This window comes from Talaromyces rugulosus, chromosome V, assembly GCF_013368755.1.
Source record: "Talaromyces rugulosus chromosome V, complete sequence".
Lineage (NCBI taxonomy): Eukaryota > Fungi > Ascomycota > Eurotiomycetes > Eurotiales > Trichocomaceae > Talaromyces > Talaromyces rugulosus.
This window is the reverse complement of record NC_049565.1, coordinates 4,077,191-4,092,699: the sequence shown is the minus strand read 5'-3', so window position 1 is coordinate 4,092,699 and position 15,509 is coordinate 4,077,191. Positions and strand designations below refer to the sequence as shown.

Sequence of the window (15,509 nt, the reverse complement as noted above, 5' to 3'; positions counted from 1 at the left end):
CACTTTTCTCCATCGTCGTGCATACGTCGGGGAACGTGATACTTTTTTTCTCTACCATGTATATTTGAAGAATAAAAATTTTTGGAATGGTGTTTTGTTTTATCTATTTTATTACCTCATATCATCATCTCTCCTCTTATTCGAAATTTCTGTCGGCATAAATTACTTTGTCTCGAAAGAGGGTTCTTCTGCCCTCAACTAGGACGCCAATATTAGCAAGCATGTATGATATACTAAAAAGTCAGAAAATGAAAGGAAAAGTGATACTGCCTAAAGAACAGGGTCCAAATAGAGATTTCATTCGTGAACTATCAATATTCTATCTTATATCTTTACAAAACCAACTACCAAATCCCTCTATAAAAACTTGAAATGGCACCATCTTACTCTTCAAATGAGCGCAAAATAGCAAGTGCAGCCACCGAATAAGTGCCCACGCGGTCATGACCACCAAATCCAACCTTCTCCCACCGCACTCGTTTCACCTGTTTGGTCTTGGAGTAGGCGCTTGGGATCTCCTTTTCCCAAACCTTGGTCTCTGTCAAACCGTGCTCGGCGACCCGTTTGTGAATTATTTTGCCTTCTGTGGGTTCGTCATTCGAGCTTTTTATTCCAGTAGCTGATTTCCAGTTTGTGAATCCTTCTCGCCAAGGGATCTCCCTATCATTCCTGGCGTGGATTATCGTGATATCCACACCCTTCTCAGCATGGCGGGCATCGGATTCTGTGTTTTGAGGTTTTAATCCAGTGAGTCGTGCTAGCCGGGAATTGGATTTCCAGGTATCAACGATGCGTGACAAGACCCATTGCTGGACTTGAGGATAGCCGATCAAAGGCGAAAGCATCGGGGGGGTCAGTCCAAAAAAGCTGTATGAGTCAATAAGACTGCGAAGGTTACTGAACGATGCTAATAGGACGATGCCCGCAAAGGGCTCGGGATCTTTCAGAGCTGGCTGGATTACAGCTGACTCAGGTGCACCGAAGGCAAAGCGTTCTGCAACCGCAGATGTCACAGCAGTGCCAAGACTTAGGCCTGAGATCACAATACGTGAGGGAGGAATGGATAAAGGTGCAGAAGTGAGCTTGTTCAGAAGCGTCAGTCCGTCAGTGATGAGCCCTTCCTCTGTCGGAGACCCTGTGGAGTTTCCATATCCTCTGTAATCGAGGGCAAAGACATGCACCGGGTTTTCTGGGGTTGAAATTCCAAGAGCCATACGATACATCTCTGGGCGGACCATCGAGCCCAGGTGTAAAGCATTGCCATGAACTAGTAGGAAGGTTAGAACTGGGACGTATTGAATATTGCAGCGGATCCACTCACAGTTTACAACAACTCGAGCATTTGGATCTTCGGCAAGTAGCTTGTAGGCACTGGTTTTGCTGTAGTCTTCTGCCGGTCCCTTGGACCAATTCTCTTCTAGAAGCTGTTCATGTTTCTTACAAAGATGCAATGGGAGCATGTGCCATCCGTACAGCGTTTCATTATCGGGAGTCACCAAGTGGAATGGCTGGACTTGAGTTCCTATGCAGAGTGTTACTAATGAGCAATATAAAATGAACTGATTTGCGTCAAACTTTCTTACTTAGAAACCCAAAGTTCTCAACATCGTTCACGTCCTGCCAAATGGCCGGATTGACTTTGTGGGCATACAGAGCACTTTTCGAGATCAGCAACGTATTCAAAAATTCAGATACGTTGAATACAACATACAATCGTTGGACGCTTGGATATGTCATGGCGTATACCCATGAGACATATACAAGACCGGCCGCGGCCAAAGTCCAATAGGCCTTTTTAAATATAGGGAGAAATTCGACCATGGCGAATGAAATGATTGCTTAGAATGAGAGTCAGCGCCTGCAGTTGAAAATGCATTTTTAAAAATAAATAGATAAGGGCGTATCCCCTTGGTTGGTCATGTTTTTGTTTTGCAAAGTGATGACGTTCTGAGAGTCTGACGTATGCAGGTCGCATAAACCCGGCCGTTTAATCTCCTCATCCAAAGGGATGGATAAACACGACAAAGGAAAACTCACCAAAACTAGAGATGCAGGTTCATAAAAGACCAATCATTAAGCAAACATTATTATTTGAAAGTTGTGTCGATGATTTAAAGGTCAACATGGACCGCATCGACCACTAGCGCGAAATCACATGTCCTGGCAACAAATCTTAAATAATAGTATTCATCTCTCCGTCGCGGCTTCCGCGATACATACACGCGCAAAGATTTCCCTCCTTGAACCACACAAAACAGCACCAACATCAACGACAGCAACCTATATATTCCGTTAATACGGCACGCTTTGGCGACAACTCTTTCGGACAGACGAACGCCATGGCGGAGAAGCGAAAACTCCCTGCGCGCGAACGTCGAGAACCCGCAGCAAAGCGACGAGTCTCCGAAGCTACTCCGCAAGCCCATTCATCCAGGAGGAGGAAGACTTCAACACCTGCTATCGCACAGTCGCCAGCTGCTGAGCCTGTTCGTGAGCCTACACCGGAGCCTGTTGAGGAACCTCTTCCTACCAAAATAAAAGATGGAGAAGCTCTTCCAACAAGGGCAAAGGCTCAGCCATCTCAACGTTCAAACAAGGACTTTCAATCTATCGCGGAAAGGTGTGTATTTTTATAAAGCCATACCATGTTGTTGAAACTAATTATTCCCTTCCAGTGCGGTGCTACTAATCTCCCTAGATCGCTCCAAAAAGAAATGGCTCAGCGATGGTATCTTCGAGAGATATTGGACGAAACCAAAGAAGACCAAGAGAGAACAGATAGAAGGGAAAAATCCGCCAAAGGACTCGATGGCCAAAATCGGACCTTGTAAAATCATCATAGAGCCACACCACTTCGATGGAATGATTTATACTGTCAAGGATCCCAACGCCAAACCACCCGTGCAGATTCCTCCACCGCAGCGGCATATTGTTCAGTACGGCCCTCCACCGCCACAAGGCTACCAATATCAACATTACGCACCCCCAAATCAAATGAGACCACCTCCTTATGGTTATCCTCCACCTCACCCGCAGCAGCTTCCTCATCCTCATCCTCATCCTCAACCAAGAACCCCACAACCCCCTCCGGTGCAGCGACAGCCGCCTCCGCCACCAGCGCAAACTCCTCCGCCACAACCTGTGAAGCCAAGTCCAGACCCAGTTATTCAGATGCTTGCGACCAGAGCAGCTGCGAACCCGGAGTTAAAGGCCTTGATGAGAGTTGTGGCGTCAAGCAAGGCCTCACAAGAACAACTGCGTACTTTCCAGGCTCATATTGATGAATTGAACGCGATCATTAGGCAGAGGGAGGAGCAGCAGAGGAAACAGCAGCAGCAACAGCAACCGCCACCACCACCACCACCGTCGGCGCAGCAACAACAATCGACACCGCAGCCAAATCAAACCCAAAACAACAAGTCTCCCAATACGCAGACCAATGGCGCGCAGCAATCTCCAGCCCAACCATCACAGCCTGAAGGATCGTCGGCACCGGCACCTCCCGCGACACCGGCCTCCACATCAGAAAAGACACCAGCATCGGCATCTGCTGAACCCCCAGTACAGCCGCAACCACAGGCGTCATCCCAAGCACAGACTCCGATTAAAGACAACAGTGCAAAGCCAGAGACGCAGTCTAATCCAGCCGCTAGTCAATCAACAACCCCAAACCCAGACCCTGAGAAATCTGCCGATAATACCGTCACACAGGTTAAGGTGGAACCCGGGGCTACTACCTCTACTCCAGCGCCGGCTGCATCAGCCAGCACACCTCTGCCTAAAGCCCCGGGGCCCAACTCATCGGCAAGCCCAGCGCCGGCACCTTTAGCACCATCTTCGAATGTAGCTCCTGCTCCTCCAAGGCCTCTTCCACCCAACCAGTCACCCCAACCCGGCCCCTATGCTATGGGCCCGCCACAGTATCAACAATACCCTCATCCTCCATATCAGCAGGGACCACCTCCTATAAAGGCGCGCAGTACGCCTCAATATGGCCCTCCGGGTGCATACTATCAATCTGCACCCGTACAGCCGCCTCCCAAACCCCCGATAAAAGCGGTGGTCTTTGAATTCACATCGCCATTGACGCCATATGGAAGTAGCACTTCCGGTCATGCTGGCTCTGGAGACCGTTATTTATTCCCGGAATATTCTATTTTGGAATATCAAGCAGGAGGAACAATACTTATTGCTTCCTTTCTGCTTGTACGCAAAGTCGACTCCAATACCAAGTTTCCACTAGAGAGTCCCTCGGATATTCCTCCCAAGTCCAAGAGCAAGTCTTCTAAATCGAAAAAGAAAGATAAGGAGAAGGAGAAGCTTGACACCGCCGGTCCATCGACACCTGTTCCCGAGAAAGAAGCTCCAAAGGATCAAGACAACAAGGACTCAGGCACAGCCAATAAAGAGGCTCAACCAACGGATGGGAAACCGAAGGAAGGCGATGCTGCAAAGGAAGGAACCCCCAGAAAGGATGATTCCAATTTCAAAGAGTACTACCAACCCCTCACAATGCGCTTCTACAGCAGCAAACCTGCCACCCTCGAGCCCTTGTCTCGCATTGTGAAACCCGTGGCAGAAGTACAAAAGTACATGGAAGAAGTCATGGACCGTGCTGAACGTGCTCCTACTGGATTCCTCGCCTTTCATTTGCCTCGCGAGGCTAACATGAATGCCGAAGAGCCTACTACATCTGTCGCGCCGGAAGATGCCAAATCGAAAGCGGCTGGTACCACTATTACTACTGCCGCTACTGTTAGTGAAGTCGAGGAAACCGATACCATGGCAAACGAGACCGAGTTGGAGGATTTGGACGATGAATTGAAAGATTTCTATGATTCTCCCAGCGGCCTTGCACCTCTGCACGTGTGAATTTCGTATACTATTGAATTGGTAAATTTTTAGGACTTGGATACAAATATACATTAATAATAAAAAGAGAAATACAATATTTAAACACTCCCGCCGCTCCTTGGCTGTGCGTGGTCACCTATTATACCAGCCATTTCCAGTAAAGCTCTCGCATTCTGATAGTCACTTTCCGAACCTCCGCTTATCTTGACATTCAACCCCTTTCTCCGCTCAGCTTCTCGGGCGTCGAATTGCCAGGCTGCGCGCTGCTGCGAAATCGCGCCTTTATGATACGGGCCGCTGTCGTCTGACGCAATATTTGGGTCCGGTTCGACGATACCCCATACTTCGAGATTGTAGATATCGATATGAGTGATTGGCGGGAGAATAGGTGGAACTGGAGGAGCGAATGCGCCGCCACTGAAGGCACCACCAGCTACGTATGAAACGTGCAGCTGTGCGGTTTCAAGGTTTGGGTCGATGATCAAGCTTCCTGCGCCTGTGGGGATGGGGGTTTGTGATTTATGGGATGATGAGGTGGAGGATGAAATGGAAGGAACACCAGGGCCGAAATTTGTTTTTTGGGGGGTGGCGACTTCGCAGCCGATTGCAATACCGGTTGAGGGAGAGAAGGAGACTGAGGTTTTTTGTGCTGATGGTGTTGGGTTGCTGTTCCCGGGAGAAACTGCATGTGATGGTTGGAGTTGAAATAGGCAGGGAAGGGTGGACCGGTCATTGGGATTGATGGGGGTAGAAGATGATGATGATGGCTTCCAGGAGTGGGGGATATACGCTCCGAATGTGATGAGGTTTTCATCAGAGCCCGAATTGTCACTTGTCGCGCCTTGAACCAGTAGGAGCGAAGGAGCCTGCCAGGTTAGAACATTGTGTGAAAACGAAGTCATCGATTCGCCGTGCGCAACCGTCGAAAAAACAGGATGTAGGTGTATATCGCTCCAATAAAGGTTGCGATCTGAGGACGCAGGCAAAAAGAAAGAGAGGTGGGATATCATGCTGGGATTCAGTATTGCCGATTCAAAGCTTCCCGGAAGCATCACAGACGCAGCTGGGACTTCTGCGTTGTCTTGTGATGGTTCATCAGGCTCAGCGGCGATGGTATTCTGTTCCAGTCGTTTTCGGCGAGATAAATCCAAATTCTTGCTGAACAAAAGGTGCTCAAACAGCGGAGTCAATGGGTCGAAAAGGTGAGGTAGCGCAAGGGAAATTGTTTTTGCAAATTGGTTAAAGCTAATCCCATTCTTAACATCATCGGATGTGAATCCTGATATAATACTGTCGACTTCACGTCTGACTTCGGCCTGCTTTTCGGTGCTCAGGTTGGATGTGTACTGCGTAACCGACTCCAGCGACTTCAGAGGCGCTATTGCTAAGAGTAGCATAAGAAGACGGTGAAAAGTATCAACGGAAATGCGAGCTTCGTAAACCGCGCGATCTGCACGATAATCATGCCGAAATACTTCAATAGCATCGAGAGATTCCAAAGCAGCCAAGACCAAATCATCATCGTCCTCGTCATTCTCGTCATAGTCGTCATTAGAAGGTTCATCAATTGAAAATCCAGGAGCATGCGAATGGGGTGCCTCTGGAGTATCCTCCTCCTGGGCAGAATATTCAGGCTGTATTGTTGTGTCTTCCACGTCTCTTCTGCCGACATCCGCAAGACTCCCAAATAGCAACTTTATCCGGTCTTTTCGCCCTCTTTTCAGGATTTTGTCATACCGTTCAGTAAGGAGTACCACAACCTTGACCATCGCCTCGAATGTAAGAACACTAGGTGCCAGCGTTTTCTGAAAGGGAAACGCGCCTAGATAGGATACCATCCTGAAGATGACTGGACCTGCGTCCAACGATTTATCATGGCCGCCTCCCTTCTGGTCAGTGTAAGCTCCATCCGGGATGCCGAGGAAGTCGGACAATATTTTCTCGTTCCAGTACCGGAAGCCTGCTTGGTCGAGGGCGCGAGAATAAAAGTTGTCTTTGAAATGGGTGAGTTCCAGCGGGGTAAAGCATTTGGTCGCGAATCGTTCGGCCAGGATAGTGCTAAGCTCCTCTATCGCAAGTTTAGCATCCAAAATGTATAAATGTGCTTTTATTGTTGTTATTATCAACAATATGGATTGTATACATACCAGGAGACGAAGCAGCCCCTGCACCTTCCAAAGACTGCGATGCGCCCATCTTGAGACGTCGTAATTGATGCGGTAGGCAGATAACGACCAGTCAAGAGAAGGCTGATCAAGATGTCAACAATACTCGGCGACGACAAGCTGGTTTTTCATCCGAGTGGGACAGAATTTGAGGAACCCGTTTCAGGCAGATGCATATCTGGCGATCAACAACGATCGTGTTTCAGGATGCGCGAGTTGACTCTGGGAGGATCGAGGGACACTGACATCAGCCAACGGCGGAGGCGGAGATAAGCTGTGGGCGCCCCACGTGCTAATCTTAGCTTGCCCTCTCCACGTAACTTATGTATCCATTCAATATTATAGTTTCTAGTGTTTATAATGAATATTGGCATTCATTTATTTATGCTATGCTACTTTTGTGTATCTCTCGCTAGAACTGCAAAGAAACCTTTTTGCATATACCGCAACAAAACGAACATGGCCCGCCATAAAAAGAAAGACATGCACGCCTACAGAAGCACAACGCCCATACCTCCCCGCTTCTTCTCGTCCGGAAGGTTTTTCTCGTTGACACCACCTGCGACAGGCGCAGTGCGGTAATTGAACAGGTAGTAGTGCAATTGCCCGTCACCAGCGCCGAACTTCAATTGCTCAAGGAAAAGAGGGTTGTCTTGGAGCGTGAGAGCGTTGAAGACATCGAAATGAGCCTTGAAAAGTATATGTTAGCTAAATGTTGGGCGAATATATTTATTTGGAAGACAATAATCACCTTCTTAGCTTCTATCAGCGCGTCGTTGATCAACAGCTGAAGTCGTTCCTTGAGCCCCTCCTCCTTTTTAGCAAAAGCGGTTTCTGTTGCATAGTAGTAGAGATACGCAGCACGGAGGTTGTTGTGTTTGGGGTTGTTGATAACCGATGACTCCAAGCTGTAGAAAGAAACAAAGTCTGTGATCTTTTTCGTGTGTGGGTCCTCTACCACAAAAGACCAAACTACCTGCTCTCCTCGTTCGTTCCGATGAAGCAGCCAGTGGTCAATCTCCTCTCTGGTAAATGCGGGGTTGACATCGTAACGAGTCAAATAGCGCTCGAGCAGGTCATAGACTTGGTCAATATCCCGTTCCTTCATTTTTCGTAATCCAGGGGTAGCTGTGTTTCCGGGAAGGTGATTTCTAGTGATTTGGCGAGCCTTGGTGGAGCCCGTGGGCAGGGGAGAGAAGCCAACTTCGTAGAGTTTCAGCCAGTCCAACGGACGGTGGTAATACCTGCACGAAGTCACAGGCTTGGGGAGCACGATTCCAACAGTGTAGATAGCCTGGTAGATACCCTGTAAGTACGATCGGCGAGTGATTTCCTTGATCAAAACAGGCGCAAGGCGTTTCGAGCGCAGCTTCTTGTGGACACATAGAAAGTTGATTTCGACAACTTTCATCTTCTGGCCGCGAACTCGTACGTCTGTAGGTACACCAGAAATGGAGGCAACCAGCTTGCGAGATTTCGTGGCGCGAACTCCCACATGCCATTCCTTTTTCCAACCGGGAGATGTCAAGGCCCTTTAACGGAAGAGAAGAAGTTAGCATTGTACCACCAATTTCGTGTTTCTGTTGAAAATGCATACCAGTTAAGGAACGCCCGCGAGTAATTGAAGCGAAACATAGCGTTGTCATCTTCAACGTAGTGGTTGGATAAAAGGTCGTACAACTCTGCCACCTCATTATCGTCTGTGAGATCCAGAGTCACCCATTCAAATCCCTCAATCAGCGGCGACGGGTCTTGGGACACCTCCTCGGGGTTGATAACTTTGATGGGACCTTCGGTCAAATCGCCCTTGTCATCGAAGCGAGGAACGGGCTGTGTTTGCCAGAATTTGTACGAAGCCATGTCTTTCTGATTCTTGTTGCCAAGCGACATGCCGGTAAGAAGTTCGGAGACGTCCATTTTGCTGAGCACCTCGACAGCTTTCTCCTTGGGCATGTCGGCAAGCTCACTGGCCAAGGCAGGGTTCATTTTAAGTAACGTATCGACCATCCCAGAGGGTATTGTTTTTTTTCCGCTTTTTCCAAGCTCGCTTATGATCTCTTTGCTCGTTGTCCCCGAGCTCTTCTTCTCCGCACCGTCAGACGCATCCTGGGCGGGGCCTTTGCCCTTTGAGTCCTGCGGATCCGCCATTTGGTGTGTGAATAAGGCCTTGAACAGGAGTGAACCGAGCGGCGGTGTACTGGGGATTGGTCTGAGGAGGACTGTCAGAGAAAAAGAGGGAAGGTAGCATGAAGCCAGTCTGGTCACCTTTGCTCGGTCAACCCCGCGTTCTTCCCGAAAAGGAAAGCGGTAAGCAAAGCCGCCGCAAGATGTTTTATCACATGTCGCGTGTCGGATACTACCGGAATATGTATATCTATACAGTCAAGCAAAAGGTCCTCCTTTCTAGTTTTCTATGATTACAGGGCGAGGTATATTTACATATATGCCATGCGATCTATGGAGGGCATTATATATCCAGTGATGTGGCCAAAGTTGATTGGCCTGTCATGATCCTAAACTCCAATAAACAATGCAAAGCGGTTGTCTGATGATGAATCAGGCAAAAAATAGAGGTTCAAATGGAGTTCCTCGAACTACTCGGTCTTGGTTTCGAGAACATCGAGGAAGCCTCCCACAAGGTGCAGGCTGCCAGTCACCAGTGTCTTGATTGTGCCCTCTTGAGAGCCCTGTTTCTCAGCAAGGTCTCGGACAAATTCCACGGCTTCCTCGATCGTGGCAAAAACCAATGTCTCGGCTTTGGGATCAATCTCTTGCCACGATGCAGCGAGTGTCTTCTGAACGCTTAGACTTGCCACGTCCGACGCATTAGTATTGACGCTCACGAGATCAGGACGATATCCTGCCTGTTTGTAGGTGACATTGGTGCAGAATATAGCATGTGTGAAAGGCTGCTCGGCACCAAGACTTTCGGCCAAGGTCTGATACAAAGCACGAGCGAGTGCCACACTATCTCGAGTCTGCTGGTTGAAAATCAGGACTCGCGGCTGTTGTGCTCCAATATCCGATACCAATTGTGAGGCAAACCATTCACTGGAAAGACGAATGCTCTCGAGAGTATGACCCCCATCAATGTACCAAGAAACCTTCTTTTCTTGGCGTGTTTCACACCGCCCACCTAGTCTCGTGGCTTCCAGGCCCTTTCGAAACTTCTCTGGTAGCGGTTCAGTCGTAATATACGAGGGTATACCCTCGACGCCGCGGTGACTGAGGAATTCAGAAGCAACCCCAACCGCAACATTTGCATTCATGTACTGAAAGTCACCATCTAGGCCAAGTTTTAATGGACTGCCTTTCTTCAGCTCGGGATGATTGTTGGCAACAATCAACTCAGTGCCCCTCTCTTGGGCTCTTTTATATAGGACGTCCAAGGCACTTTCAGGCTGGGGCGCAGTGAAAGCTTTCGCCCCGGGTTTCATGACTCCACCTTTATGCCATGCGATTTCCTCTATGGTCGAGCCCAGCAAACCGACGTGATCAATACCGAGGCTCGTGATGCCACTGACTGCCGGCTGCACGATAATATTTGTCGAATCGTATTCCCCGCCAATACCGCACTCAATCACAGCCGCATCAACGCCTTCGCTTATATAGGTATGGAAAGCCATGAGCGTGAGGAAGCGAAAATAAACTGGCTTCGTTCCAGGGGTCGAAGGGTCTATGCCTGCCGCACGCGCCGACTGTTCCAAACGATCCCATGTCTCAAAAAAGTATCTCGCAAATTGTTCTTCGGATAGTGGTGTATTGTTGATTTTGATACGCTCCCTAGCAAACCGCAGATGAGGCGAAGTGAACAGACCGACTTTGCGGACTATAGTTAAAGCACTATCTGTCGATGAAATGTATTGCGTCAAGATGGACGAAACGAAGGCAGACGTCGAGCCTTTTCCTTTTGTACCGGCAATATGAATCGGATTGAGACGGTTGAAATCGGAGGGCTAGAAATTGAAAAACGGGGAAATGTCAATTTGTATTCCCTTAATGAGAGGGCAGAGGGGGGAAAGTCAATTGCTGACCTCGTATCCCAGCTTTTGGCACCATTCAATCATCTCCGGAATCGCCTGCTGGTTTTTGGCACCCCCAGACTTCTTAATCGCATCGACAATGGCAAAATTCGACTGCAGGGAATTCAGCGCCACTATGGCATCCTGAAAAGTAAATTCATTAGCACTTCCATCCAATGCCCCCCTTCTGCAGTGCTTGACTTACATCGTATGTTCGCCCCGCCATTGCGAACGGCCTAAAGGCAATGGAATGATGTAGCCGGCGAATCAAAAAATAGGAGTTCTGGAGGTTGAATAGTCCTCTGATAGGCATTCGGACATGAGAGTTTACTGAAGTAAAAGCAAGTTGCTTGCAGGTCGGGCTGAGATTGAACACATGCTTTTGGGGAAAAGAATTCGGAGTCCGGTAGTTTTCCGGGCGACGCGACCTCCGATAACCGTCTCCGGCGCCGGGTGGCTTATCAGCTTATCGGACACCAGACAAGGACATTTTCTTGGGACAATACAATTTCGACGTACTACGTATATAATTGTTGGTACATATAAAATGAATACGTTTGAGGATATAAAAAAATTTCCACTATATGAAAATAAAAACCTTGAACATGTACAAAATTCATGTATTAAGAGGCTATATCAACACTCAAGGTGGTGATGTTTCGTTATATATATTTGTCCCGTCAAGGTGGGAGTTATACATAGAAAAAAAAAAAACTTGGACATCAATTGATGTATACAAATTTACGCAATAAGGGTTATATGTATCTTAACATTTGAACACCAAAGACATTGATTTCTCATTATACATAATCGCAGAAGGTGGTTTACACCTCAATTGATGTAGCTTAGCAAAATCCCCCAGTGCCCATACTCATAGTAATTGATCGATTTGAAACTGGACTGAAAATGATTTTGACAGCGTCTCACCTTGCCATACAACCTACTAAAAATTGAAATAGCTTATGTATCTTTTCGGTTGACATTTCGCTCATCCAATGTCTCACCTTTCGCCATCCGGGAAACGGCCCCAGGGGTACCGGGAATCGTCCCACTCCCCAAGTTGTAGAAAAAACTCTCTAGGTAGATAAGGTGTTTATGCTCTACCTTGGTCTATCAAGTTATTTTGACGCTTTCTAGAGTCCGGGGTCATAGTAGAATAACAATCCGGCGCGCCGATTGGGTATATCGGCCCGAGACACAATTGTAAGGTCCTTCTGCAACAAATATAAAAATTTGGAGTCTATTTTCCATCGCCCTGGTGGTCTAGTGGTATGATTCATCGTTAGGGTCCATCTGATTGGTCAACTCGATGAGGTCCCGCGTTCAATTCGCGGCTAGGGCCCTGATTTTTTACTGCGATTTTTATATATTTCTACTTGAATACAGGAGATGAGATGCTTTTTTTTGGCGGAATTCTGTCCATATTACGAAAAACATGCAAATTCCCACCCGTATGGCTAGATCCTAGTACTATATAAGCTAGAATCCAAGGGGCTTTTACTGTGGTGGATCGTTGGCTTCGGGGAAGGGGTTTTCTGTTCCCGCGCCCGACGGTCTATATGTGTGGCCTTGGTCAGGTTAGAAGTTCTTAATATGTACGAAGGTGCTCAGTCGACTCAGAGGCTTCACCAATACAACTAATCCAGGTTTATGTTTTGGTTCCAAACTCAATTCCCGTGTGTTTTGTATGCATGGATAGCTCTAACCGTCATATTAAGACAAGCCCGTATGTACCGTCGCCTACTGTTGTTATATATATATTTACCAAACTGTTAATCAAAACAATACGAAATTCACTTTTGACCATTTTAATAGCTGTCATATAACGTAGAAAATTGAAATACTTTCAAAAAATATAGAACCCGTTTTGGAATCATTTAGACATCACTGAGAACTCGTTTTTCGACGGCGTTTCGACTTGGCATACAATTTGCCTAAAAAATCAAATTATATATTAAAAAAAACATAGAAGTCGTTTGAAATACTTTAACAGCACTTCGACTTATTATTATATGATTAATATAGAGAATTGGAATGTTCGAAGTACTGTGTCGCCGAACGCACAGACCACTTGCGGATGCCGGAACAAAAGAGAATCCGGACCCACTGCGGAACATGGTCTGTGCGTTATGCAACATATCCGTACATTTTCCGCAACACTTAACAGGGCCTTGGATATGCAAAAATTTTGGGCCCTAGCCGCGAATTGAACGCGGGACCTCATCGAGTTGACCAATCAGATGGACCCTAACGATGAATCATACCACTAGACCACCAGGGCGATGGACAATTGGAGTCAGAATATTATAAATGACCTTGGATGGCTTGATCGGACGATTTTTTCGGGTTCGGATCCGACTACATACATCTCGGACTTTACAAATTACACGCCTGAGAGATTGACACAGGGTGGAAAATACTAAAAAAACACCGGAGAAGAAGATCCTTCGGGTGACAAGAGTTTATCTTTCGTGCTTTGCCCCAGTTTCGACGCCATGTTTTTGTGGCCATCCGGGGATAACAAGCAGCCATTCCCGGATCTTGATATTTAGCTTTTTTCTTCAATGTTTGTATGTCCTAGTATGTCAGGGCCGAGGAGCTGTAAAGCGTATGCTAAATACATACATATATATATATGCGTGTGCGCGTGCGCGTGCGCGTCGACATCCGGAGATGATGATTGGCGGCCGGATACATGTAGGATGTTGTCGCATTGTATTCTGGCGAGAGGCCTATTTGGAGGATCAAAAGGGGCTCGGATTGAGCATATGACTTTATTTAAAGAGAAAACTAGCGAACGCTACGGCAAGCGGAAACTCTACCCATAGCGAGCTACGTCGATAGCTAATTACGAGTTGTATGACTACAACATCCTGGTTGCTTTTATCTATCCTTTTTTCTATTCTTGGTTTTGAAGTGATGTTTATAATGTAAAATTCGAATTATCATAAAAAAAAAACGAATAGCTTGAGTAACATGACAAGAAAAACTCGGCCGAGAACAGCTACAACGACGCCAGCCAGAGCCAAAGCAAGAAACATTCGACAAAGAATAAGAAGAGACACAGTCCAGAGCGTTCTACCACAGAGGAAAATAAGATTAACAGGAAACTCTCCGTAACTGCCAAAGCCTCGAGCGACGACCCGGAGGACAAGGGCAAAGCAGAGAAAGAAAAGGAAGTGATGCACGGCAGATGAAGAAAGTGTTGATTAGTGTGAAGACTTTCATGTACTGAGTGAGGTTTGGCCGGCTCCAAAAACGAAGAAGCTCTAAAAAGCCCTTATCATGTCCTAACCCGTGGGCGGTTCTGGTAACTTAGACAGGGTTGAGATAGCGTGATGATCTGAGACACGGCAGTTCCCTAGGGCATATGATGTCGATTGCTGCGAATATGAGAATAATACATAGGGAAACCTCACTTTGATCCTTCAAAGGGTCTAACGGAATATAACTAGCAGCTGCAGCCACCGGCACCCTGGGTGCCGGCAGCCTCCGGTCGCAGATCAACGCCCGGTCGCGGGTTCGCGCGCAGATTCCGTGGTCCGGCTTGATCAAGCGGCAGTTTCTTTGCGATGGCAGTGAATAGCTCCTTGACGTTGTCGTTGGATTTTGCGGACGTCTCGAAGAACAGCAGGCCGGCTTCTCGGGCATATGCTTCGGCGTCGGCAGTGGCAATGGCGCGCTTGTCGGGGTTCTCGGTCACCAAATCCAGCTTGTTACCGGCCAGAGCAATGATGATATTCTCGTTTGCTTGACGTTGCAGCTCCTTGACCCATGACTTGGCCTTATCAAGCGATGACTAGAAACGGATGTTAGATTTGCGCCCGACAAGAAGAAAAAAGGGTGTCGGGAGCCCACATACAGCCTGTGTAATATCGTAGACGACGACAGCGCAGTTGGCATTTCTGTAGTACATCGGAGCCAACGACTTGTATCGTTCTTGGCCAGCTGTGTCCCATATTTCGAACTTGACGGTTGTGTTCTCATCCAAAGAAATCGTCTGTGTCAGGAAGGCGGCGCCGATCGTCGACTCTCGGTAGTCATCAAATTGGTCCTAAGGACAGTCAGCTTCACCGCACAAGCGCTGCAAGGGGAAGTAGAGTGAAACTCCGGGTATCGACTGACTTTCACGAATCGTAGGACTAGAGAACTCTGCGGTGGCGAGGGAGATTAGTATTCATGGGGACGACGAGATAACAAAAAGCCGGCAGTTTCTCTTACCTTTCCGACGGCAGACTCTCCTATAGTCAAACGCAAGTCAGTAACAGAGCGGCCTCAGCGCTATTGAGGATGGACGGGGTAGCTAACCAAGCAAGACCAGCTTGAACTGGGCGAACCGGGCACCTGGGCGGCCGCCAACGGGTGCTCTCGCAGCCATGATTTTCGCAAGGCTCTCCGGTACGGTATGGGCAGAGTAGAGACGGCTTTCCTTGTCGCTGGCCGGTTGATACTATTCAGGTGGTGTCGA

General features: G+C 47.7%; 6 protein-coding genes and 2 non-coding genes across 8 annotated transcripts; 2 read left to right on the top strand and 6 right to left on the bottom strand.

The window, feature by feature from the left end:
* Window positions 1-383: 383 nt before the first annotated feature.
* TRUGW13939_09924 (uncharacterized protein) lies at window positions 384-1,821 on the bottom strand (the record flags this gene model as incomplete). Its single annotated transcript, XM_035493040.1, has 4 exons — window positions 384-1,267; window positions 1,322-1,522; window positions 1,584-1,657; window positions 1,712-1,821. 4 exons carry the CDS (start codon window positions 1,819-1,821, stop codon window positions 384-386), a joined length of 1,269 nt encoding a protein of 422 aa, XP_035348933.1.
* A 518-nt stretch (window positions 1,822-2,339) lies between these two features.
* TRUGW13939_09923 (uncharacterized protein) lies at window positions 2,340-4,872 on the top strand (the record flags this gene model as incomplete). The annotated part of the gene is made up of 2 exons (XM_035493039.1): window positions 2,340-2,620; window positions 2,676-4,872. 2 exons carry the CDS (start codon window positions 2,340-2,342, stop codon window positions 4,870-4,872), a joined length of 2,478 nt encoding a protein of 825 aa, XP_035348932.1.
* Window positions 4,873-4,952: 80 nt separating this feature from the next.
* TRUGW13939_09922 (uncharacterized protein) lies at window positions 4,953-7,050 on the bottom strand (the record flags this gene model as incomplete). The annotated part of the gene is made up of 2 exons (XM_035493038.1): window positions 4,953-6,922; window positions 7,002-7,050. The coding sequence occupies 2 exons, from the start codon at window positions 7,048-7,050 to the stop codon at window positions 4,953-4,955; spliced, it is 2,019 nt and encodes a 672-aa protein (XP_035348931.1).
* Window positions 7,051-7,510: 460 nt separating this feature from the next.
* Window positions 7,511-9,167, bottom strand: TRUGW13939_09921 (uncharacterized protein; the record flags this gene model as incomplete). The annotated part of the gene is made up of 3 exons (XM_035493037.1): window positions 7,511-7,708; window positions 7,771-8,551; window positions 8,617-9,167. 3 exons carry the CDS (start codon window positions 9,165-9,167, stop codon window positions 7,511-7,513), a joined length of 1,530 nt encoding a protein of 509 aa, XP_035348930.1.
* A 446-nt stretch (window positions 9,168-9,613) lies between these two features.
* On the bottom strand, window positions 9,614-11,267 carry TRUGW13939_09920 (uncharacterized protein; the record flags this gene model as incomplete). Its single annotated transcript, XM_035493036.1, has 3 exons — window positions 9,614-10,975; window positions 11,054-11,185; window positions 11,247-11,267. The coding sequence occupies 3 exons, from the start codon at window positions 11,265-11,267 to the stop codon at window positions 9,614-9,616; spliced, it is 1,515 nt and encodes a 504-aa protein (XP_035348929.1).
* Window positions 11,268-12,293: 1,026 nt separating this feature from the next.
* On the top strand, window positions 12,294-12,383 carry TRUGW13939_09919. Its single transcript has one exon. It is a non-coding gene; the product is annotated as a tRNA-Pro (tRNA).
* An 849-nt stretch (window positions 12,384-13,232) lies between these two features.
* TRUGW13939_09918 lies at window positions 13,233-13,322 on the bottom strand. The gene has a single exon. It is a non-coding gene; the product is annotated as a tRNA-Pro (tRNA).
* A 1,170-nt stretch (window positions 13,323-14,492) lies between these two features.
* On the bottom strand, window positions 14,493-15,419 carry TRUGW13939_09917 (uncharacterized protein; the record flags this gene model as incomplete). The annotated part of the gene is made up of 5 exons (XM_035493035.1): window positions 14,493-14,840; window positions 14,904-15,095; window positions 15,167-15,193; window positions 15,263-15,282; window positions 15,350-15,419. 5 exons carry the CDS (start codon window positions 15,417-15,419, stop codon window positions 14,493-14,495), a joined length of 657 nt encoding a protein of 218 aa, XP_035348928.1.
* Window positions 15,420-15,509: the final 90 nt, after the last annotated feature.